Below are 25,991 nucleotides of genomic sequence, written 5' to 3' on the forward strand. Positions count from 1 at the left end.
GAATTACATGCTGTAACTCTGTGTGCTCATCTGAGAGTGTCTTAACTTCTGATATTAATTGCAGGAGAGCCAGTGGGCCCCTCCATTATCTGTTGAAAATATGTACTTTCACTTTTCTAGCAAGTATCCTTGGAAAGAGCTGCTAGCAACAAACATTGCAACTTTCCCAGAGACAGATTTCCTTTGTACTTCATGTAGTCTAAACTACTTTGTTCCCATGCAACCTCTTTGGGGGTTTGCGCCAGAATGTCAACGGACCCGGGAGGGCAGGGAGCATCGTTGTATGTGTTGTGCTTTTAGACTTGGAAGGGCAATTTTATCTCCAGGAGCTGGGGTGGAATTTTTTATCTTCCTTGAAACATGAGTGCGATCTTTAATCATGGATCACTCATTTGCACGCAGAGATTTTGTATTGATAAGAGAATGTGTAATGTTTGTTTCCAATCTCTCTCCCCTGCCCCCCCCCCTTGAATACTGTGGCATTCAAGGACGGAGATATGGTTCATTTCCTGATTAACCCGGCATTTCCTTGGCTTTTCTGTAACTAACTGGGAGGTACATAATTGCTGACAGACTAAAGTTCTAAGAAATGTCACTGGAAAGACCACATCTGGGTTGGGTCTGGATGACCTTCACACATCTGGCTGGACATCCTTGAAAACTACTAGATAGTTCCTTGGTCCAGTCCAACAGGATTCTTCTTCTGTTATGTCCATCTATGGTTCCAATGAATTGGTTTTGGCTCTACATTTAGCATTTATTTTCTCAACATAGGGATGATTTCGAAGTTCTCGATCCTGCTCTTTCGCCCCTCCCTGGAATCTGTTTCAAATTGGTTTCCCCTCTTTTTTTCTTTTCACACCATTTTCCGTTTCCTCACACCGCGTTTTCTCCCCTAGAATGTACACATTTTAAAGCATCATTTGTGTATCAATAGATCAGCATTATTTTACCTGAATAAATAATATATATACATACTGTATAAATTGCATATAAACATGATGTTCATACATAGTGCAATTGGACCGAGAAAACAGAGTGAGAATGGGACAAATGAAACATGTGAAAAGAAAAGAATAAAATTATGAAAAGAATGAAAGAGGGGGCATTGGATCATCCTAAGTGTACAGTTAATTTTTTTTATCAATCAATAGGTTTATTTACAGTTAATAACCAATACAGATTTGTAAAAGTATAAATGAGTATCATACACAAAATACAGCACTTGTAAAAATAACTGTATAAAAGCTTGACAATATAAATACAAAAATGTGGACTTTCAGGATTAAGGATAAAACCAGATGTTACTCCTTTGTACATTCCCTGCGAATTCTACAGGCTGCGGCTAAAAATCTAGCACTAGCCAACATGATCCGGGGATCGGCACCTAACAGGAGTGTATTAGTTAGCTCTGTATCAGGAAGGCTCGAAAACTTCTTCAATACAGGTTGGATATATTTTATACGTATTTTGTGGTAGAACATACAGGCAAGTATAACATGCTCAATTGTTTCTACTTTCCCTGCCTTGCATGGACAGACCCGCTCAGCCATTGGGACCTTCTTGTAGCGGCCTTCAAGTACTGTTGATGGAAATATATTGCATCGGGCCAATGAGAAAGCCCTATGATGGGACAGGATTTCCAGACTTGATAAATAGGAGGCTGGAGAAACCACATATCTTGTTTGCAGGGGGGGGGGGGGCTAGGAAATTGGAGACCCTAGCAAGATCCCTCTGTCATTCGACATCCAATATTCGCTGTTTGACCACAGTTAAATTTGTATATTTATTTGTGTACAGTTTAAGCCAAATGCTTTAGGAACCCTGAAGCAGTAAGACAGTATGGTATAGCTCAATCTCATCAGAGTTCAGAAGCTAAGTAGGGTCAGTACTTGGATGGGAGATTACTGAGGGAGGCTGAGGTTGCTCAGCTGAGGAAGGCAATGGCAAACCACCTCTGCTCCTCACTTGCCTTGAAAGCCCCTTACTGGGGTCGCCCTAATTCAGTTGTGACTTGACAGTGCACACACATACACAAAAGGAATGGAGGACCGACATTCGTGGCCCCTTGATTCCATTCCACTGTGTCCTCCTTACCCACAACTCAGCTGCAATGCTATTGGCTGAGCTGGTCATGTGGCTGCTCACATGGCCTTGGCAATTTGCACAACAGTGTTTATGGTCTGATTAAAAGTATCTGTACATCACATTTTCCAGACATCCAAAGTGGTCAGCCATGCGAATAAAAACATGAAAATAAAATCACTTGATTTTTTTTAGAGACATGAAATGGAGAATATTTGTTCATCCCAGCTTTATATTTTTAGCTCTGCGTTTCATTTGTGTACAGCTTTGGGCACAGTTTTAGATGAATACTAGGCAACGGGCCATGGGTCAGAGCAAGAGCATCTTCCTTGAGGGCAAATTAAGCCAGAATTGAGAAGTATAGTACACAAAAGAACGTCATAGAGGCTGTGGAAAAGCGGGTTATAGCGAAACGGGAAAATTACGAAGCTGGCATACCCGTTGCCAATCTCCCGCCTTTGGGACAGCACAGCAGGATGAGATAGCTTCACCGTACACAAAGTTTGTGGTTTGTCAGTCCCTGTGCCTGCATAGAAGCCTGGAAAAGAAATGAGGAGTAGAATCTTATGGGCTTGGAAGGCTGGGATTCTTTGATTGTACATTGACTGAATTGTGCCTGTTGATGTTTTCAAAGCACATAAACAATTATTACAAGCCTTTATGGTCTGTTTGGACTGAATTGCCTCCGTTTAGATAGTTTGATGAATACTAGGCAACGGGCCATGGGTCAGAGCAAGAGCATCTTCCTTGCATGCAGAAGTCCCCAAGTTCGGTCCCCGGCATCTCCAGATAAAAGGGTAATAGATGGTATGATATACCACCACCTGAGGCCCAGGAGAATCGCTGCCACTCTGAGTAGACAATGCTGACCATGATGGACCTAAAGCCTGACTCAGTGTAATGCACTGTGCCCTTCTTGTGCCCTTTGTGAACAGAAACATGGCAAAATTTCGCTTTATGAGTCCCTGACTCATTGAAGACTGCTAACAGTGCGCTAATGGATTCTATTACTGTTTGGCATAAACCTTTGATCTCCTGCACTTTTGTGGAGGAGGTGTGCTTATGGCCTGAACTTGAGGAAAGAGAAGCATGTGGAAAAATAAAGCCCTGACTTTTGTTCCCAAGGAATTTTCCAAATCAGGCTTTAAAAAAAAAATACAGTGTTAACATAAGGGTGATATAAGAGGAGTCAATTTTGTCAGATGGATGGCTGGTTACTTGACAGATGATGGCTGCCCAGCTACAAGTGAGGTCTCGAATTTAGCAGAGGGGAATTGGTGGAGTTGAAAGCGGAAAGAATGGTGGGCTTTGAAGAAATGTAATCCAGCCTCTCTGACATACACACCCCCAGGGCTTTATTCTGGCCACAAATACTAGAGTCCAACTATTACTTTTCTCATTATGTTTCTGGTGATTCAAAGGAAAGGTGACTTATTTATGTTTTTTAAAAATATATATTTATACCCTGTTTTTCTCTGCAACCAAAGCATCTTACATGAATCTTGTCTCCTCCATCTCATCTTTGCACAACAGCCATGTGAGGTAGATTAGGCTAAGTGGGATTCAAACCTGAGTCTCCCATATCCGCTTCCAGCACTAACCGCTACACTATTCTGACCTGTGTTGGAATTTGACTTCATTAGAAATTAATATTTCCAGGCTTTCAATTCTGTTTCCTAACATTCTTTCACAACTCACAAAATAGGGGCCTGTTCATTGACAGTGCTGCACATAAACCCTTTGTCATATTTCTCCTCTGGCAGTTGTAGCACCCAGGAACGGCCATGGCAAAAAACCTCTTGACAAGTCAACAGTCAGCCCTCCCAGAATAAGCATACTCCAAAAGGAGATTTTTATTTTTCCAGTATGGGAGCAGAGGGCCAGCTTTCCTGAATACCAGCAACAGAACTTGCAGTCTTTCTCATTAGGTACGTTGTAGCTCGCATGGAAGGCCAGACTTCTGCAACAGATGCAAACCTCTTTGCCAGCAGCTCTTTACCTGGGGCGCGCAGCCAGCACCCAGCTATTTCATGCAATTATTAGAAGTTTCACCGCTGTCAAAGAGGGGAGAAAGACACCATTCGCTCACCTGCAATCCAGGATCAGTACTGATGATCTCCACCTGTTGGTCAATATTAATGTCAGCCCACCAAGATTGTAACCCTGGACGACAGTATTGCTTTTCTGTGGGTGGTCATGTGCTAAATGTGGGTGGTTTCTTACAGTGAAATCCTCAGCAGAGTTAGGATTTCACTCTTAGTGATGCTGTGGTCAATCTTTACATGGTGCAGGATGTTTGATGAATACACTATTCCAGTGCAGATGGGAGCTGGTAAATAGGAGGGTGAGATCTTCTGAAGATGGCCACTATTTAGATATCTGCCTATGTAACCTCTGTAGTATCCCGAGAGACAATGGTGCAAGGTCCCCTGTTTCCTCCATGTCTTCATTAATAGTGTCCAGTACCAGATTTGAGACACAAAACTGCACACCTGTTACAGGGCATGACAATTGACCGGGTTTGCATAAAAGAGATGTGGTTGGAAGAACTTCATGTAGTGTGTCTGTCCTAGCTAACTCATCTCATCTGTTTATGTGGTCTCTGCAAGACCTTCACAGGTGGACAGGTGGACAGGTAGCTACTATCGTTTGTGAGTCCAAATTCTGCAGACTCCCAGTGCAAACTGGCATTGATTGCAAGCTTCTGAAGTTGAGAAATAAGGCTAAGTTAGGCATACTGCTTGTTTATCGGCTGCCTTGTCTGATTTGGCAGAGGTGCTTTCAGACATAATCCTGGAGACACCCCGACTGAATTGATCTGGGGGCTTTAACATTCATACAGAAGATATCTCAGCAGGGCCAGATCAGGACTTTATTGCTTCTGTGACTGCTGGGCCTCTCTCAAATCATGATCGGTTTCAGGCCAGGCTATGGGACAGAGAAAGCTCTGGTGTCTTTGGTTGATTATCTCCATCTGAACGTAGATTATCTCTATCTGAACGTAGGTTATCTCCATCTGAATTTAACTGGGCTTATCTACAGCCATGGGTACAGTGGACCATGCCATCTGGTTGAGGCACACGTAGACAGAAGTAGGTCTTGGGTGATATCCTCTTGTCTGGTTCAAATCATTCTTCAATGACTGCCATCAGAGACCATTTGTCATCAATGTAACACCTGTCCAGTGGGGTTCCATAGGGCACAATCCTATCCCCCATTCCATTCAATCTTAGCCCTTAGGACAAACCATTTTTAGTTTTGAGGTGGCTGCCATCAATAAGCTGAGGATGCCAAACTCGATATCCCTTTATCTAAATCCCCTGGTGATAAGTTAGAGGGCCTGAATCACTGACTGTCCAGTGTAGTTTAATGGCTAAAAGTGAACAAACTGAAAATAAATCCTGATGAGACAGAGACAATGCTGGTTAGGAATGTAGAGATCTTGAAGGAATTTACACTTACCACCTTCCATGGAGTTTAGCTGACCTTTGTTGATTTTGTCAAAACTTAGTCTAGCCTCGAAGATGGCCCCCTACTTTGACATGGCTGAACTAGCCACCTAGATCCATGCCACAGTAACATTAGACTACTGCAATGCATTCTACATAGAGTCTCTCTACACGAGAAATCTTAGAGTCTCTCTACACGAGACCTCTTGCACAGGGACACTCAAGTGTAGGAAGGCACAATGTTAGCTAGGAAGTAGTTTAAAAAGACAGAGCCAAAGGCTCTGTCAATTTCACCTCTCTACAGGAGGGTAGTTTTAAAAGACGGAGCTGGCAGAGATCACTCCTCAGAGGGTTTGTCAATTTCATCTTCACCTCCCAGAAGTCTCTGTCAATTTCACCTTCCCTTTGGGCAGGCGAAAATGATATTAACAAACCCTCTGAGGAGTGATCTCTACCAGCTTTGTCTTTCTAAACTATGCTTCCTGGCTAACGTTACATTTCCCTACACTTGAGCATCCCTGTGTAAGATGCCTCATGTAGAGAGACTCATCATAGTCAACTTGGAGACTCCAGTTGGTATAGTTCATACATAACAATGAAGCTCAATTATTATCAGGAGCTAGATGGAGGAAGCATATTCGCCCATTCTGCAGTCACTCAATTCAGGGCATTGGCTATTCCATGCAAAGAGTTGAATGACCTTATCAGATCCTGATATCTGCAGGACTCTCTCCTGCCTATGCTCCAACATGACAGCTTTGTTCACTTGACCAGGACCGCCCTGCAATTGGGCAAACTCATCAACTGCCGGTACGCATGCATCCTTTGTTGTGCCACGGTGAAATCAGGAAGGCTTCCACTCGCCTGGCATCTCACAAATTATGCAAAACTAAATTATCCAAGAAGATATTTTTACAAAGCTAATACGGCTTTATTATAACAGAATGGCTCAGCGGAAATGCTTTCATAAAGGGAAAATGCTGTGAAGTTGGACTATACTATTATGTATGGTAGATACTATCTGTTGCGGTATGTATTATCCTATTATGTAATCTTTGCATCGTTTAACATTCCATGCTAATACTTATGCTTTATTTCAGCTTTGTTACAGCTTTCTGCTTGGTTTTAATTTCCGCAGTCTTAATTCTATTACCTTGCTGATGGGATGTCCCATTCTCTCGATTGCATTGACTTACACTGTGTAAACCACCTTAAGTCTCAGTGAGAAAGGTGGACTATAAATAGGGAGCTGTCAGGATAAGGAACAGGATATAGGTCAAGGGTGCTGCAACTGCTGGAGGGCTATCCAGTCACATACTAGAGTCTCCAGTAGATGCAAGGAGATAATCAATGTTGTACTGGCAAAGTCGAGGTGACATCAGGGCTTGATAGCTGGCCCTGTCTTGTTAGTTCTTGCTGTACAAGCCAAGCCAAGGACAAGGTTTCTAACTGCTAGGTGAGCACACTGCGTTCCACCGCTTGGTCTCATTCAGTGCCAGTGCATCCATAGAGGCAGGTCCAGCAGCCGCCTCGAGTGCTAAGGCACTGGAGGGGGCACTGGGGGCGAGGGGCATGCCACGGAGCTGGCAACGGCAGTGCTGGAGGGCTGGGAAGCCACCCGCACATCGCCCTGGCCGCTTGCCACGCCTGGCCTGCAGCCCTCCCATTCAGCTGCCCCATGCTGCCACCACTACCGCCAGCATGTGCTCCTGGCCGGGCACAGCAGCTGTGGGCCAGGCGCAGCAGGCAGCCAGGGTGGCGCGCAGAGCAACTGAGTGGGACAGCTGGGAGGATGCATGCATGCCGTCCCAGCTGCCTGCAGCATGATGTCATCACACAGTCCAGGTGTGTGCACGCACTTTGTGCATATGCGTGGGGGCAGCAACAGCTCTGAAGCTGCCCCTGGCCTCAGGCGCCAGAAAACCTGGCACCAGGCCTGGTCTCATTAATGTCCTTAGTCTTGAGACTCTGGGGGTAATCCTGGTGGCACAGTTGTCTCTGCAGAACCATTTTGATCATAACTGATCCTAACTTGAGTAGTACCATTTTTGGCCCAAAACCAGACAATGAGCAGCTGAGACAAATTCCTTGACCGCATTGAATGTTTGTCAAATGACGGACACATGCGATTGCCCAACACACAGTCTTTACATTAGTAGGCACTGCGATGAATGAGGGACGCACACTGGTAAAACACCAGACCAGAAGAAACTTGATGCATTTCTTTACCATGGGTTTTTTGCAGTGTTTTATCTAGGCATGCATGTGTGTCGGTCATTTGGCTGCCTTCACACACATTTGTAGGTGTATCACACAGGAAAATCCAGTTGCAAAGATTGCTATAGTCATTATCTGACAATGTGTGAAAGAAGACTTAGAGGAGGGGAAAGACACAAAATAAATGCAAGGAATTGAAGACAGTGCCAAAAACATGTGCAAAGTTCTGTCCAAACTTCAAAAGCAGAAAAATGAAACAAACGAAAGATTCATGCCTTACATCAAAGACAATTGTAATTTAGAATTCCCCAATCCAAGGGGAAATTCTGATAAGAATTTGAGAGTATATTTGACATGAAATAATACAAAGGGAATATACATATATTTCGCATACCTTGAAATATGTCTTTGTGAGGGAAGGGAACAGAAGACACACCTTTTAGAACCATTCAGAACCGATTCTAAAGTCAGACCTGTTTAGAACTAAAGAGCTTCTTTTCTCAGGTTAGCTGTATCCTTGTGGATACATCATCAATAAAACTTTGTAAGAATGTGTAAGGAAAGAAAGAAAGAAAGAAAGAAAGAAAGAAAGAAAGAAAGAAAGAAAGAAAGAAAGAAAGAAAGAAAGAAAGAAAGAAAGAAAGAAAGAAAGAAAGAAAGAAAGAAAGAAAAAGAAATCCCCCTTTGCTGCACCCTCAAAAATCTACCCCTCCAATATCCTATAAGCTCTCAAAGTCTTAAATGGATTGCTCTCTCTCTTCTTTTTTCTTGAAGCTGACTTCCAATCAGTCCTAACATTCTGGCCACCTGGAACATTCTCAGTCCCACTCGGGCCATTTGTTGAAACATTTTGATTAGTTTACAGTGTCCTTTTTTTTTTTACACACCCGGGGAGTTCCCTGGGAATGTAAAGGCCTTAACTGTTTGCAGGCCACCTTGATCTCCTGTCTTTGTGATTGGCATGGGGTGGGGGGGCAACCACATTACTATTAGTAGGAGCAATTAACTGGGAAACAGTGGCAATGGGCAGGTGTCAGAGAAATTTAACCAGGAGCTCTGCTAGATGAGAGCCCATCACTGATTTCCTAGGCACTACATCACTAAGAATCTCTGCACACGAGACGCCTCTGTGCATGTTCGTCAAGTGTAAGGAGATGCAACGTTATCTGGGAAGCAGAGTTTAAAAAGACAGAGTCGGCAGAGATCATTCCTCAGAGGGTTTGTTAATTTCATCTTTGCTTCCCCCAAGGCTCTGTCAATTTCACCTCTCCAGTCTAAAACTGTGTGGGATCTAACCAGAGGGTAGAGAGGAATGGAAATGGGCTGGAACTGCCTTCCAGAGCCAGTCTTGGACCTGGAGAGGTTATAATGGGTTGCAGTTTCCATTCTGGCATTTCACAGCCCCTTCACACAGCTCCAGTGTATAGCAAAGTCTTTGCCCTGCTGCCGGCTCTGTCTTTTTAAACTACTCTTCCCAGCTACCATTGCATCTCCCGACACATGTTCTTCACGTGTCATATGTCTCGTGTAGACAGACTCTAACAGTGCAGTCCTAAACAGAGTTACACTCTTTTAAGTCCATGAGCTTCAATGGTCTTAGAAGGTTGTAACACTGCTTAGGTTTTGCACTGTATGTTTCCAAATGCTGATGACGCATGTTTAGAAGTTAATTTTTCTAACCCCTTTAGAAAGCTTTCCTCGGCTGCTGAAACTGACTCAAATGTTGGAATGTAATTTATAAAATCATACCCTGGCTCCTGTCTGGAACAATCAATTTGGATGGGAATTTCCAGAGTTTTTTTTTTAAAGTGTCAACTCTGGTGGCAAGCAGGGCATGTGTAATGTAAATGCGACCTTCCCTCCAAACCGCTCCACTATAATTACCAAGGGACTGTGCAAGAACACACATGCAAAAAATAAATAAAATGCAAACTCATTTTGGAACTCTTTTTTTCCAAGCATTCACAGATAATGCTTACAATTAACAGCTTAGTGATGCGATGACGAGCAAATCAGAGTTCGACCGTCCCTGTTCTAGATATGCAATGCCAATTTTGGGGACTGGGAAGATTTTTTTTTATTCCTTTTTATTAATGGAAGAGACTTACAAAAAGAGGTTGCCCCAAATAACCCTTTCTGCTGAAGGGACTGAGCACAATGGTCTTTTAATCTTTATTTAACAAAATATTCCACCCTGTTTTCAGCAGGAAGGTTTTATTTTGAGTCTTTTTATTTATTTGAAAGGAGCAAATCTTACATGACGTTTTAATCATTTGCTTAATCTCCCCAATCGAATAGTTTACAGCTTGGTATTCGAGAAACAGGAGCCATAAGAAAAATAAACAGCCCTGTAAAATTATGCTTTTATGATAACATCACAGATGAATTACAGTTACTCTAGTAAAATTGCGGTGGCCGCGCAGATGCTCGGGCAAAACTATTGCTCCCGTTACTTTCCTGTCATAATTGGGACACCTGCTAATGTTATTATTGCATAGTTAAAGGTCTTTCAGTGTTTCTTTTGTAAACATTGTTTGGGAGACTGAATTTATGAACGGTCCATAAATACTCAGCCGGGAATAAAATATAGCGCAGAAGGCCTTAAAAGGCCGGGTAAAATACAGGCTGCCATTTTGAATTTCAAATACATGGCAGGCAGATTCCAGTGTGTCAGTTCCTCTCAGGAATCAGACGGAGGCTGGTTGGTTCGTTTCAAAGCATCTGGGGCAGTGATCTTTTTTTTTTCCACGAGAAACAATTTTATACTCTATGAGCAGAACCACAAGTGACAAAAGGCACAGGTTGGACATTTGTCAGCTTCCCTCAAGTTTTGATGGGAAATGTAGGCAGCTTGGCGGAATGTTGGACAAGTGACAGTTGAAAAGTCCATTGGACAGCAGTCGGAGAGCCAAGCTGCAAGACTAGGATGCCTACATTTCCCATCAAAACTTGAGGGAAGCTGACAAGTGTCCAACCTGTGCCTTTTGTCACTTGCAGTTCCGCTCTATGTCTTACTGTGGCCCATCCCAGGGGGAAGGAGAACATTTAAGACATCATTCCATGGTATCAAAAACTCATTGGCTGGCATAAAAGTCCACACAAATACCTTTATTTGGTCCACCCCAAGCACAGCTGCCCATAGTTTCCTTCATTCAGGTGGTACTACAGCTAGAGTTGCCAACTCCCTAAGGAAATGTTCTAGAGTTCCCTGTGCTGTAGAGGAGAGTCTGTGTTGCACTTTTCAAAGGCTCAAGATAATATTCACCAAATCACCTCAGATCTGGTGAGACTCTGCATGGCATGAGAGCTAGAACTGAGCAGCAGGAGCTTAGAACATTTTCTTGACTCTGGGAAGTTGGTGAGGCCTGTTTCATGAAACAACTACACGCAACACATACACACAGCCCACATCTTTTTACTGCCACATCTATGTGGTCCTGGTGGCAATGTGCTAGATGTCGTTTTCATTTTTGTTCGCTAGATACCAGAGTGAGGGCAGTCAGCAATTGTTGGCTTCAGACATCATCATCTTTCCAACTGACAACATGATAGCCATCTTGTAGAAAGTAAGAAAAATGTTTCCCCTTAGCAGCAGGGAACATAATCTACACTAGCAAGTGGGGAAAACACATTGTGTTTGCAAACCTCCAACACAAAAATATTTCCCCTCCAGATTAGTAACCTGCGGCTAATTTGAGAAGATTGTGGCTAATTTGAGAAGGCCATTTTGAGTCAACGCTCGCAAGCATGAGCAGGTCAAAGCCCCAGAAACAGTCCGTGTGTGGCTCTGGATGCATGTTGTTTAATCATAGTTTCGGGTCCTTCACAATCCCCAGTGTGTGGTAGGAAGGACAGAATAAAAGGTGGGACTTCAGGTCAGGGGTCACTCTTGAATCCCCGGTTAAGACGGGAGCAGCACATCTCTCTTCTTTAGCACAAGAAGCACCAAAAAGCTGATGTTCTCCCCCCCCCTGGGCCCCCCTTTCAAAACCAAAACAACACCCGTTTATGTTTGTTCATTGTCCAACATGTCCTCCCAGAGCTATTTCTCAAGGAATTAGCTGCCTTCAAATAGTTTAATTATCATGTGGCACACACCTTTCAGATGACTCCCCCTTCTTTCCCCATAATGAAACTGCTGAATGATTTGTCTGTGGGTTTACCTTGCCTGTTGGAAACCACTCCAAAGCGTGGGGGGGGGGGGGAACTATCAAATTGTTACAGGATTGGATCCCAACACACGGGGCTATTAGTCTAATTCATCCTACAGATCAAAGCCCACACAGGAAGCTGCCCTGCCTGGAGCTATTTTCCTTTTTCTTTCGTGCTTGACAGTAGTCCCTCAAATTCTTCTGCTCTGCCTTCTTTGAACGTACATTTTCCTTCGGTCATGGAAATATAATTTATGTCCATTATAGATTTTTTAAAAAAAAAATCACGGGATGTGCCCTGCACCTTGTCTTGAAGGTGTTTGTTTATTGCATAATGGGTTCCCCCCCCAATAATATAAGTGCGAGGCCACGTCCGCCCTGTACTATTTAAAACGGAGGAACTCTGGCCTTCCAAGTTTAATTTACAAGAAGCCTTGGAGCACAAGTTATTAACCTGGCGGTGGCAGATTTTGTCACGTTGTATATGTAGATGTGAGTGCTTGCCCGTTCGAGACCACCCAGGGAGCTGGAAAAGCTCCCTACTGCCAGTACACACCCAAGTTCAAAGGTTCAGGAGGGACCTTCACTACAGTTCTTGAATCGGTTAGTCATTGCGTTTTTTTTTTTAAAAAAAAGGAAGGAAGAAATTAAAACCTCCTAGAATATTCAGAGAGATGGGAGTTGAGAATGAAAGACCTGCCATCTAAAAGCTGAAGTGTGTGTGTGCGTGTGTGTAAAAGAGAGAGAGAGAGACAGAAGGCTGAGGGTAGGGAGGGAGGGAAAAGAGGAGGAGGAGGAGGAGGAGGAGTGTATTCTAGGGACGCTTCTCTCCATCCCTCTCTCTCTCCCACTTCATAGGAGCTGAAAGAGGACTGGCAACATGTTTGACAACACCCAGTACCCCTACAACTGCTTTAATTATGATGGGGACGATTACCCAACTTGCAGCTCCGATGAAGAGAAGAAATTCACCAGACCAGCATACAGGTAAGGCAAACTTTTCCAAGTCCCTTTCTTGCTTCATGTTGTGAGTTACAAGGATGAATCACAACCATCATCAGCCCCTCTGCCCAGGCATGGGCAGTGAAAGGGCTTAGAGTGCCCAAATGTTTGGGGTAAAATTTCATGCATTGGAGCTATTTTTTTTTAAATCAAAAACCAGGATCTTCAGATAACAATATTGGATTCTGACCCAGGAGACTTTGTGGCCATACAGGCTGTTGGGGCAGCCCTGGGCTGAGCTATGGGATGGCGTTGTTTGAAGGGTAAACAATAATTGCAACGCATACGGTACATCCCAAAAGGTATTATCAGTATTTTTTTCATAAAGTTCATATCCTAGCATTTGGGAGGGGGGAGGTAAGTCCCACTGCCACCTGGTCATTCTTCATACAGGGATACAGAGATTCTCCTTGGCTGCAGAAATGTAACAATTGTGTTTTCAGTCTACAAGCTACTAAACTTACTGACTGGATTTTATTTTCGGCAGATCTGGTTTCATCATAAATAATGCAATTTGTAGTTAGTTGTTTAACACATCCACCCCCTTTTAAACCAGTTAATGGATTAACTGGTTGATTAATCATGCCATCCTAAAAAGTGTTGCACTGTTCTAAGCCCATTGACTTCCAGGGGCTTAGAAAGGTGTAACTCCTATGCATGTCAACTCAGAAGACCTTTGTTCAAGGGTTCTTACTCACAGGTAAGAGAGTGATTGCACTCTAAAATTGCATATTACAAGAACCTCAATATGAGTTCTTTTTGAGGCATTGATGAACATTTAATGTTACAATTTATGGACCTCAAACCATGCTTGCATTATTATAAGTTCTCCATTTGTTGGCATTCTCTATTATATTAACACAGACATAACAGCGGGTTTTTCTTTACAATTCTGGGGGAAAATAAAGATTAATCAGTTCAAGTTTTAGTTGATTGATTTACCAATTAACAATGATTATAGGAATCATCCCTAAGGATAAGATGGAGAAATGCTTCCTGTCCCACTAATGCCAAAGTGACTGATACTTACTTTAAACATGTAGAGGGTTGTGCTACAGAATACAAGCAGTGTAGCTACTAGCTAGTAACCTGCCGGATACGTTAATGGACTTCTGCAATGCAGGATAATTCACAGGACTCTATTTCTATTAAAAAGTTACAAAAATTCATGCTTGGCCACATTTTGTTTTGTTTTTAAATCTCATTGCTGCCTTCTGAGCAGTATAGAAGAACAGCCTGCCCGGTTTCAGATGCAAGAATAGAGAATGCATTTCTTTGTGTGGGAACAGAAGGATGTTTTAAAAGGGAGATATCTTCATGACACTTAAAGAATAACAACAATATCTGTTGCTTCTCCCTCTCCACCGCAACAAACTATGTCACAAGTTAATAAGTGTCACACCAAGATGCAGAATATGGGAGAGATTGAATCTAAATTGTAATGCCAAGATTTTCTAGTGCTAAAATTATATATCATTTCTATATAGTGCAAATTATCTCATGCTCCTTCATCCTTGCAACAAAAAAAAAAAAACCACGGGTATCCCCAGATTTTTGGACTGTGAAGTGTCATTGAAGAATATTGACTCAATTCTCTGACTGATGTGAAACTTCAACAGGCTTTAGCCACTGAACTCCACTATCCTTAATGGGAAGGGTTTTTTAAAAAAACGTTCATTTTGACCCACACTCAGTTTGGGTAGATAGGATGAACTTCACTGGTAAAATTCAGTACATGAAACAGCTACCTCAAAGGAAATGATTGTTTCAGGAGCAGGCCAGTCCAGTAGTCAGAGCTATGCTGTGCAATTGTTACACACTTATACTGTGAGCTAAACCAATTAATTCTCCATTCATATATCACCTTGGTCATGAACTCAGTGGGTACCCAAACCAGACATGAGCCGGGTAATCCGTGATGAGCAATCCCCACATTTTTAAAGGCTAAAAGCAGCCATGGGGGAGTGGGAGTGATTCAATTTGGGGCTGTATGAATCCCTGCCCCCCGAAACATACAGGAACACTTGTCATGCTGGTATGTTTCCCCCTACACAGCAAATAGCGGGTTCTAGGAAGTGGAAGATGGGATGGGGGAATGGGAGGGATCAACGCCTCCTCGTAGAGAGCTCTGGGCCTGATCCAAATAATCTTTTTTCAAAAAATGGGAAGGAGGATCTTTTCAGTCTCCTCTTGTTGGTTTCTTAGGCAGGCTCCTGTCTTCCAGTGTCCCCCCTTCTCCCCACTTCCTGCCACCAGGAGTAAGACGGTCTGTTTCCAGCAGTGGAGAACCAAGTACTCTCAGGGCCAAGCTACAAGTGACAAATGACACAGGTTGGACTCTTGTCAGCCTCCCTCAAGTTTTGATGGGAAATGTAGGCAGCTTGGCGGAATGTTGGGCAAGTGACAGTTGAAAAGTCCATTGGACAGCAGTTAGAGAGCCAAGCTGCACGACCAGGATGCCTACATTTCCCATCAAAACTTGAGGGAAGCTGGCAAGTGTCCAACCTGTGTCATTTGACACTTGTAGCTTGGCCCTCAGAAAGCCATGGCAATGGCCTTCCTCCTTTGCTCAACCCCGCCCCAGCAATTGATCTTCAGAGGCAGACTGCATCTGAACATGGAGGTTTCCGTTAGCCCTCGTGGCTAATAGCCAATGATGAACTTCTCTTTCTAAATTTGGTCTAATCCCCTTGGAAAGCCATATACCAGGGGGCAGGCTTACCAGGACATGTCCCAAAGGGCCAGCGATGGCCAGAAGCAAGCTGAGCCCAACAGCCCCTGGGGGTCGGGAGGTCACAGATATCTGCACATCGATGTTTTATATGATATTGATCTTCTTCATCACATAGCTATATCGCTTTAATCGCAATGGCCATTCAGCACAGCCCGTCCAACAAAGTGACCCTTTCTGGCATTTATGACTTCATCATGAAGAAATTCCCGTACTACCGTACCAATCAGCGGGCATGGCAGAACTCCATCCGGCACAACCTTTCTCTGAACAGTTGCTTCATTAAGGTAAGTTTGGATCACCAATCTACCGAGCGCCTTTTGGAAAAGTGGAGCCGGCTCCAAAAAAGAGCACTTTCACATTGCAAACTGTGCTTCCGAAAGTAGAAAAGAGCAAGAGTCCGGTAGCACCTATAAGACTAACAAAACTCGTGGTAGGGGATGAGCTGTCGTGAGTCACTGCTCACTTTTTCAGATACCTCCAAAAGAATGCCACGAATTAAATTCCTGGAATTCGATTGATATTTTGCTGCTTCCCCTATATGGAATGACCCAAATATGTTCACAGAGCAATTGAATGAGTGAGCATCTGTGGCTCAGGGGCAGAGCATTGGTTTTGCCTGCAGAAAACCCCAGGTTCAATCCCTCAGAATTAAATGATTCAGGTAGTAGATAATGTGAAAGACCTCCACCTGAGAACCCTGGAGAGCTGCTGCCAATGAGAATAGAAAAGACTAACCTTGATAGACCAAGAATCTGACTCAGCAGAAGGTATATATATAAAGACTAGTGACTCAGCCTTCCATCCTTCTGAGGTCGGTAAAATGAGTACCCAGTTTCCTGGGGGTAAAGTGTAGATGACTGGGGAAGGCAATAGCAAACCACCCCGTAAAAAGTCTGCCAAGAAAACATCATGATGCAACGTCCCCCCCATGGGTCAATAATGGCTCGGTGCTTGCACAGGGGACTACCTTTACCTTTACCTTTTTAAGTGTCCTGACTGGCTCATCAATGCCCAGCCCAGACCCCCAGACCTAGAAACATGAAATTTGGAGAGAACATTCTTTTCATGAAACACTCACTAAGAAGGGATTTTGAGAAATTCACCCAACTAAGGGGGTAAAATGTGTTTTCCCAAAGGGGTACAGCTTCCCTGTGTGGCTGGCAGGCTGCTGCCTGCTTGTGCCCCCGCCCACTGCCAGCTCGGCCACTCTTCCCTGATTGGGCCAGCCTTTCAAGGTCATTTGCATATGTGGGCTGATTGGGACTCACAACATTCCACACCTCATCCCACCCCCCCAGAGACAGTTGGAACACAGAGGTCATTTGTGTATGCAGCCTGATTAGTCCTCACCCCCACATTCTAAACAGTATGCAGTTGCTATTGGGAGTCATTGAACGTATCCTGAGGTAAAATGCACCTCCCAGTCTTCCCCTAAAAGTTCACTAGGGTTGCCAACTCAAAAAAAAATGTTACATACCCATAAGTATTATACCTGGATTTAAAGTAGTTAAATACCAAAGCGAATCATGGGTATCAAGCTAGTCTGTTCATATGTGCATTGTAGAAGCAATATATGAGCCATGTTGGTGCAGTAGTTAGTGTCAGACTGGGAGACCCCGCTTCAAATCCCCACTCTGCCATGGAAGCTTGCTGGGTGACCTTGGGGCAGTCACACACTCTCAACCTAGCCTAGTCAATGAAGAAGTTCCTTGGATAACTCTCCAAGAACACCCAGACTGAAACCTCTGCCCTGGGATGAAAACAAAGAAGGTACAGAGTAAGAAACAAACAAAAAAAACACCCCGTTTTAAAATGCCTCTGGGCTGCTCCTGGGAAAAGTTTTTTTAAAAACAAAACAGAAAGAGAATAATATATTGTTCTCATCTGATGTGTGTTAATACATAGCGCAGGGGAAAGGGGGCTATTTACCTACCGCTTCTATAATTAGAGGGCCTGGTTTTCAGAGCCTTGTCATATATGTTTACACCAGCAGTGAATTTAAATGAACCCAGATGTGGAAACAGCAGCATCTGCCACAAGCACATACACACGCACAGATAGACATGCTCTCAAATCCTGCAGACAGAATCTCATTTCAGCTCTGCTTCAGACCCAGCATCTATTCTGAAGGCTGGGGCTCATCCTTAAAACATCCCAAGTAATGGTATAGATCGGAGGGTTTCTATACATGTGCAGAATGCACTTCCTTGGTCTCCAAATGGCAACAGTTTGGCCTGACAGAATGAAGAGCTCTAGAATGAAAGAGAAGGGTGAGAGGTCACAGGTTTGCAGACAGATTGAACAAATTCTTTTTTAAAAAATTAAGCAACAAGTCATTGACATAACTTTTTTTTAATTAAATGCAGGTTCCCCGAACAGAAGGCAACGAAAAGGGGAAGGGAAATTACTGGAGCTTCGCGTCAGGTTGCGAGTCAATGCTGGACCTCTTTGAAAATGGGAATTATAGGAGGCGACGGAGGAGGAGGAATGTGAAGCGAGAACCCAGGGAAAAGAGGTTGGCCAGGGAGCACAACAGTCTGCCTGCGTTTTCCTCTGTGGATTCTGGCTTCTCTGGCATGTCTGGTTCTTCCAGTGAGAAAACGGAACCCCAGCCCAAAGCACCGGAGCCCGGCGAGTTTTTTCCAAGCACCGCCGCCAGCCGAGAGAGTCTAAACAGTTCCTCGGTAGGAAAATCTGACTCCGAAATTAAATTTAGCATTGATTACATTTTGTCAGCCCCAGACCCTCTGCCTGTGCTGAGGTCTCCGTATCACGTGCAAGACAACAAACTCCATTTCATGGATTCTCAGCAGATCAACCTCCAATTTTGGACCATGTGAAGTCAGTTTTTGCGACTGAGTAGGAGCTACTGTGTAGTTCTTGTTTTCATCCAGAGGTCGTTGAACATCGTCTAATGAGTTTTGTCTGTTTTTCTTTTTCCTCACTCCTCCTCAGGAGAGGAGACAAACAGCCTAACCATTCATCCCTCGCACTGCTTTAAGAACTTGCAAGGGTTGGTGGAGTTAGAAAACCAAGGGTTTCTGCTTACCCCTCAGTTTTCTGACATTTCAGCTACCACCTGTTCCCTCTCCCTCAGTGTTTTTGTTGTGTCAAGAATCAGTCCCTCATGCTACCCTTTCATAAGAAATTGATTAAGGCTTGGCGGTGGACAGTGGATAAGGCCCACAGAGCAATTTCACCTGCCCTGGTACCTACCAAATTTTAATCAAGTCGTGTTAAAAATCTCTGTCGTCGTTGCACTCATAAAGAATGAGCATTTCGTTCTCTAAAGGTGTGAAGAGCAAAGCGCATCTAATTTCTACATTATGATCCCACCTTTTCCCAAAGGAATTCAGGGGGACTTACAAACTCCTCTCCATCTCCGTTATATCCACACAACAACCTGTCGAGGAAGATTAGGCTGAGAGAGAGTGGCCAGCCCGAGGACACCAAGGGAGCTTCATGACTGGGTGGGGCTTTGAATCCGGGTCTCCTCAAATGCCCCTTTGTTACACTACTACATCAATATTTCACATTTTTTGTCATATTTTTCTTTGAGCTTCTTGAGGATCCTACAGACTTCAGGCCAAAATGCATTTTTGGTGAGCCAGGACTAGATTCTAGGACCCAACTTGCTTTCTCCACAGCGGCAGAGCAGCTGTGAGGAATGTCATTTTTAAAACCTGCAGGAGCACAATTTGACTCAGAACTGTGTCGTGTGGGTAGGAGGGGAGGGTATCTGGCCTTCCCCACACCATTTCCTCAAGCCGAACCCCCCCCCCCCCAGTGGAGAGTTATTTGTATAACTTCTAAGCTGCACATGAAGAATTCTGTGCACCTCCAAAGATAGGCAAATAACTCCCCCCTCCTGGGGACTGTTTCACCTGGGGCAAATGGTGGAAAGGGGAGGACAGGTTACCTCCTCTTTCCATGCTGCAGTTCTGAGCAAAATTGGCTCCTGCCAATTTTTGAAAAGGATGTTTTAAATGTGAGGCAAGCAAGCTGAGTCTGAGGGAAACGGATCTAGCTTGCTGAAAAACGTTATTGTGTCATTTGGTCTTTTTATATCCAGGTTTGTGTAAATACAAAAATGAAACATTCTTATCTCCAGGTGACTCAGACTATGTTATAGAAACGTTGCTCTTCTTACTGACATGTAACTTCCCTCAGAATCTATATGGGGAGGAGCAGCATCAGGGCAAACTGATCCATCCAAGGGATCTGTCCAACCGCTGAATGAAACAGTATGCAGGCTTCGATAGACTATTGATCTGAGCCAGCACAGCTGTTCTGTGTTCTTATATTTAATGTTTACCACCCTTCTGAATTCTACGCCTATAATTGCGAGTGGTGGACATTCCATTTTTAGGGTGGGTCCTTGCTTATCACCGCATCCTGCCCTACCAGGTAAGCGGGGTGCTCCGGGACCATACATCAATATGTAGATTCCAGAATGGATTTCTGGACACCCCCTTGGTGCAAGGCAATACAGCAGGCACTGGATTTGTTCTAGTTACCCTGGATGGGAAAATCCACCTACATGAAGCCATACCCAACACCACAAAAATGAATGAAAGGGGCCCTGGAAGAGCCCTTGGGTGGATCGTGCCCATTCTACAGGCCAGGGGAGATGGGATTAAAATCTGAGGCTTGAATCCAACCACAGCTGCAATACAACCGTAGTCACTCCAGCTGTTAGTTCTGAGTTATTCCCAAGGCCCAGAAAGTGTACCAAGGCACTTGCAAGGAGGAATCCTTATCCTGTTCCTTCTTTGTGCTCTGAAGAACAAGGGTGCTTTCTGGAACCTACATCTCTGGGAACACATCTAGGTACTGGAGATGGCATGCTGCTATAGTGGGGTTTGCCCTTCTCTCCCACTTCCCCAAAGTCTGGGTTGATGTTCCATTTCTGCCCAGGATCACAGCAGTGAGTGGGGGAAGCAGATGGAGTACAGCTCAGGTCTTACGTCTTGGGTTCCGATCTGCACTTAATTTGATGTTCGCCGAACCCACGTCACTCTTGTAGGGCCATCTCTTAGCCCACACAAGTGCCCAGTCATTTGCACTGCAGGCGAGGCTCTAAGGAGTGTGTGGCTGTGCAATCCCACAAAGAGGTTCTTCCACAGGTCATTGCCCCAGCTCCTACAGAGATAATTTCCCTGATTATCCCTGCACGAAAAGCCCAAATGGGAGCACATGAGAAATGCCTGCCTTGCCAGCACTGATACCCCCCCCCCTTAATATCACATAGATGCTGGCCTGAGAAAACAAACAGGGATTTTAAGCCACGGTGCCCTGGAGCTCCCTTAGCTTGCTTGCACATTAATAGTGCGATCCTAAGCAAAGTTACTCCAGTCTAAACCCATTGAAATCAGTGGGCTTAGACTGGAGTAACTCTGCTTAAGATTTCACTGTAAGTGCAGCATAAGGACATAAGAGCCACTGGATCAAACCAGAGGGCCATCTAGTCCAGCATCCTCTTTCCTAAATCTGCCAAACAGTTGCCCTGGAGGTCCACTTAGCACTGATATTCAGGGGTTTACCACCTCTGGGTATGGAAGTTCTCTTTAGGCACCACAGCTAATAGCCATCGAGGGACCATTCCTCTATGAATCGGTCTAATCCCCTTTTGTTCGATTTCAATGGGCTTAGATTGGAGTAGTTCTGCCTAGGATATCACATCACGCATTGAGTAAAGAAGTACTTACTTTTGTCTGTCTAGAATCTGTTGCTCCTCAACTTCCTTGGGTGCCTCCAAGTCCCAGTATTTTGGAAGACGGAGAAAATAAGAACCCAAATTTGCACCCATGCAGAAAACACCCAGTGATTTATTGAAGTCAGTCTTAGGGGCTCATTCTGCAGCTAGAAGTTCACAGAATACGTTTGCTTCTTGCACAGATGAAGCCAGATTTGCACCTACAAAGAAAAAACCCTTTGACTTGCTTGGGATGTTCTTTGTTGTCTCTTGTCCTTACATAAGAACTGCTTCCAAGACCACAAAGAGACATCCAAACCGTGTACCTTCATTGCCAAATCGGTTCCATTTCATCAAACCAAGCACAGCAAAACTGAGTCTTTCTAAAGAAGACCTTTTGAAACACCATCCTGCTAGGCCGAAAGAAAGTTTGGATGGGAACCGCCTTTCTTTGATGTATTCTCGTCATGTGGCTGTTTATCTATTGAAAACCCAAAGGCCAAATTTAGGAATTTCTCTCCATGCTGATAGGCAAGTTAGAAACAGACTGATCTTTCCTTCTAACCATCTGTAAACTGGCAGTTGATATCCACAAAACTAGTGAAATCTCTAATATTCCAGCCTGAACTTGTTAACTCATTTATATTCTAGCCAGTACAATGATAATCCAGTACCACTCCAGTGTCACTCATTTGACAGAAGAAGCCATTTTCCCAGTTTGGCAAAGGAGTCACTGGGGGAACCCGATGCCTCCATTTTCTGTCTGCAAAATGGGGATAATGCTGTCTTTCTTTACAAGATTATAGTGATAAACAGGGGGGGGGGGTTGGAAAAAGAGGTGGTGGAACTCTCAAGAGGGAAACGAGGAAGAAATACATGGGATTCTTTGAAATAATATTATTTTCAAGCACTATTACCGAGTATTTTCAAGAGGTTCCAGAACTCCATTCCACAGCATTCCCCCTGAAAAAAAGAATCGATAGAATTGAAATTATTTCTATATACATGAATAATATATATGCGTGACCAAGGTTCAGTAATTCCTTCAGAAAGATGTATTTGGCATTGGCAATACTGATAGTTTGGGATGAATTTGAATTTCATGCTGTTCGATGTCCAGAATTGTTTTAATTCCATATGTCTCTTGTGTCAATCTCACCATGATTCTTTATTTTCATACTATTGCCTGCTTCCTTGCACTGAATTCTTCCCATAAAATGTAATATTTGTGCATCAATAAATCATCACTGTGCATTATACATATATTATATGGAGATATCAAGTACGCTGTATGTACAAATACCATATATGTTGCATATAAAGCCTACAATTTTCGTACACAATAGAAATGAATCTTTAAAACCAACTGTGAAAAGCAAACTGAAAACATAAATAAATATGAAAAGAAATAAAAGAAGGAATGTTTTGCCCAGTTCTATGGAGATCTTATTCTGTGGTTTGATAGACATAGGTATAACGGCAGCAATTCCCCAAAACCAAACAAAACCAGCTGAAGCAGCATTCCGAATAAATTATATTCATTTGTAGCATTCTCCAAAAAGAAAGAACCTTCATATACGTACAGATGTATGTGCCATCAATTCACAACCTACTTGCGGCAATCCCAGCAAGAGGCCTTCAAGGCTGATCAGAAGCAGAGGCAGTTTGCCTTGCCTTCCTCTGCAGGGTCTTCCTTGGCGGTCCCCCATCCAAGAATTGACCCTGGCCGTTTCCACACGTCTTACCTGCCTGCGGAATGTCCGGGTTTTTCGCGTGACATTCCGCAGGCAGGTAAGACATGTGGAAACAGCCCCTCTCTGACTTCTGAGATCTGATGAGATTGGGCTACACCATGCAGCCTTCCCTCCTTATTGAGTGAGGCTGGTAGAGAGTGCCCTCAAGTCATAGATGACTTATAGCAACCCTGCTGGCATTTTCATGGCAAGAGACTAACAGAGGTGGTTTGCCATTGCCTGGGTCTGCAATAGGGATCCCATTCCCCTGGTAGGATTGGGAGATCCCCCACTTTCACTTTCCACCCCATGCCACCACTTACCTGGCCAGCAGGGGAGAAGGGCGTGGGAATGGGCCTCCCAGGGGTACTCCCGGGGGCTGCATGACAACATCACTCCCAGGAGTGACATCATTGTGCCACCCCAAGAGCACACACACACACACACACACACACACTTTGAAGCAGGCCAGTTTGGGCCTCAAATGGGCTGAATTGGGCCCGTTTGAGGCCCAAATCGGCCCAATGCAAAGTGCACGCATGCTCCTGAACCCATGCAATGATGTCACCCAGAAGTGAAGAGTGCTGTGACCACCAAAAAAGGTAAGCACCAGGTCCCCAGCCTCCCACCAGGACAGTAAGGGGACCTGGCAACCCCACTCTGCAAATCTGTTTTTTGTTGGTGGTCTCCCATCCAGTTACTAACCATGGCTGACCCTGCTTAGCTTCATGAAATCTGACAAGACAGACTCACCTGGGCTATCCAGGTCACTCAGGATCCTTATTGAATACATGTACTTTAAAATAGACCATCTTCGCTATAATGTAAAGAGACAACGTTCTTTTTCCTGTCTTAATGTATTTCTTTACAGTTCTGATGGGCAGGCATAGTCGTGAAGTGGACCCATAACCTCCACTCACAAGCCATCCAAAGCACGCAGATCTAGGTTTCCCTTTTAGTGGGCGATGATGGCTGACTGTTTATGAATTTAGTCTTGGAAACAGTAATGAAGAAGAAGAAGCACATAAGAAAAGCTCTGCTTTGCAGAGCCTCCAAGATCTTTGTAAGAATGCGGCCATTCTGCTGCCCTCGGGAAGCCAAAAACTAGCATAGGAGCAACCTAAGAGAAAGCCCAAACAGAAAATTCACTCTGCTATTAATCAGAGCTGCCTTCTGGGCACACAGAAGGTGTAGGGTTGCCAGCTCCAGGTTGTGAAATTCCTGGAGATTGGGGGGGGTGGAGCCTAGAGAAGACAGGGTTTGGGGAGGGGAGAGACCTTAGCAGGATATAATGCCATAGAGATCACCCCTCAAACAGCCATTTTCTCCAGGGGAACTGATCTCTGTTGCCTGGAGATCAGTTGTAATTCCCGGAGATCTCCAGCCACCACCTGGAGGCTGCAAAAACAAAAAAGGGACCCACTGGCAAAGGTAAAGGTAACTAAGCAAGGTGAAAACACACCAGTAGGGACGAAATAATCACAAAATGTATCAAAAATACTATAATGGAGTACAACTCTCATAAATAGTCAATCCAATCAGTAACATGAGTCAGGTAAGAATACAAAGACAGGTGCACCAGAAGTCATGTGCAGCTGACTAACATATATAATACAAGAAATCCAACAGGAAGACATCCAACAGGTAAGTCCTTATGTAAGGATGCCGTGTGAGACTCAATACAACTAATTGACTGTCTTGACTTTGGCATGTTGGAAGTATGAATTAATTTCTGTTTAAGGTGGTTAAATGTTGCCCCTGATGACATGGGAAACACGAAACAGCGGAACTCAGCCAGCACGGTCTGTCGAGCATCATGGGCTTCTTTGCAGCAGCTTTTGAACACAGCTCCACCTGAAAGAAAATACGTATTATCACTGTTGATTGACTTTATTCAAGTACTTGGAATCTCTGGACTTACCTGTTGGATGTCTTCCTGTTGGATTTCTTGTATTATATATGTTAGTCAGCTGCACATGACTCTGGTGCACCTGTCTTTGTATTCTTACCTGACTCATGTTACTGATTGGATTGACTATTTATGAGAGTTGTACTCCATTATAGTATTTTGATACATTTTGTGATTACTTTGTCCCTACTGGTGTGTTTTCACCTTGCTTAGTTACCACCTGGAGGCTGGCAACCCTAAGAGGGTGGATGACATCCTGGAAAACCCAAAGAGAGAAAAGCAATGCAGTGACAACGTGATTGCAAAGCAGGAAAAGCAACAGATAAGTGTGCAGATGTGTATAGGGTTCTGCATCCAGTTGGAGAGACCCCAACAGAAGCTTGACTCCATGGCTCCTAGCTGGACAACTGTGATTGTACTCCCCCTGCCCCACTTCTGCAGTATACAGAGCAATCAGCCTAGCCTGAGGTGGGGCAGCTGCCAGGGCCCAGGGCTTCTGGCAGGGCCTATAGCTGTCAACTGCTCCACCATGCTCTCAGTGCCACTGGGGAAAGGGCTGCAGTTGGTGGTGCGAATAGACAATGTGAGAGTTCACAAGCAGGCAGGGAAGGCCACACAGGCAGGTGGGAAGGAAGGAGGGCCTATTTAGGGGTCTGGAGGTGAACTCTCTGCCCAGGGCTCCTCAAAACCCGGTACTTGCCAAGGCAATATACACCACCACAGAATGGTTCCTGTGCCACTGCCAAGTAGACCGTAAGAAGCAGTGGATACTGCACCTACCAGAATGATGGCTTCTTGTAAGCGACCAGAGGGAGTAGGCCAGTGCTCCCTGAAGCAGCAGCATTAACCTGGGTAGGTGAGAGAAAGCAGTGGCCTTTGGCATCAGCACCTGCTACTCGTGTTTCAGCCAAACGTGGAAATTATAGGAACGGGAATAAGAGGTTGGGGAGGCATTTATGATTCTTTTAAATCTATGCAAGGTTCAATTACATTGTTTGTTTGTTTGTTTGTTTGTT

The 25,991-nt window shown here is 44.2% G+C and overlaps 1 protein-coding gene across 1 annotated transcript; it reads left to right on the plus strand.

Moving 5' to 3' along the window:
- Nucleotides 1-12,782: 12,782 nt before the first annotated feature.
- Nucleotides 12,783-18,478, plus strand: FOXL3 (forkhead box L3). The gene is made up of 3 exons (XM_054992444.1): nucleotides 12,783-12,889; nucleotides 15,754-15,922; nucleotides 18,005-18,478. Exons 1-3 carry the CDS (start codon nucleotides 12,783-12,785, stop codon nucleotides 18,476-18,478), a joined length of 750 nt encoding a protein of 249 aa, XP_054848419.1.
- Nucleotides 18,479-25,991: the final 7,513 nt, after the last annotated feature.

This window comes from Eublepharis macularius, chromosome 12, assembly GCF_028583425.1.
Source record: "Eublepharis macularius isolate TG4126 chromosome 12, MPM_Emac_v1.0, whole genome shotgun sequence".
Taxonomy (NCBI): domain Eukaryota; kingdom Metazoa; phylum Chordata; class Lepidosauria; order Squamata; family Eublepharidae; genus Eublepharis; species Eublepharis macularius.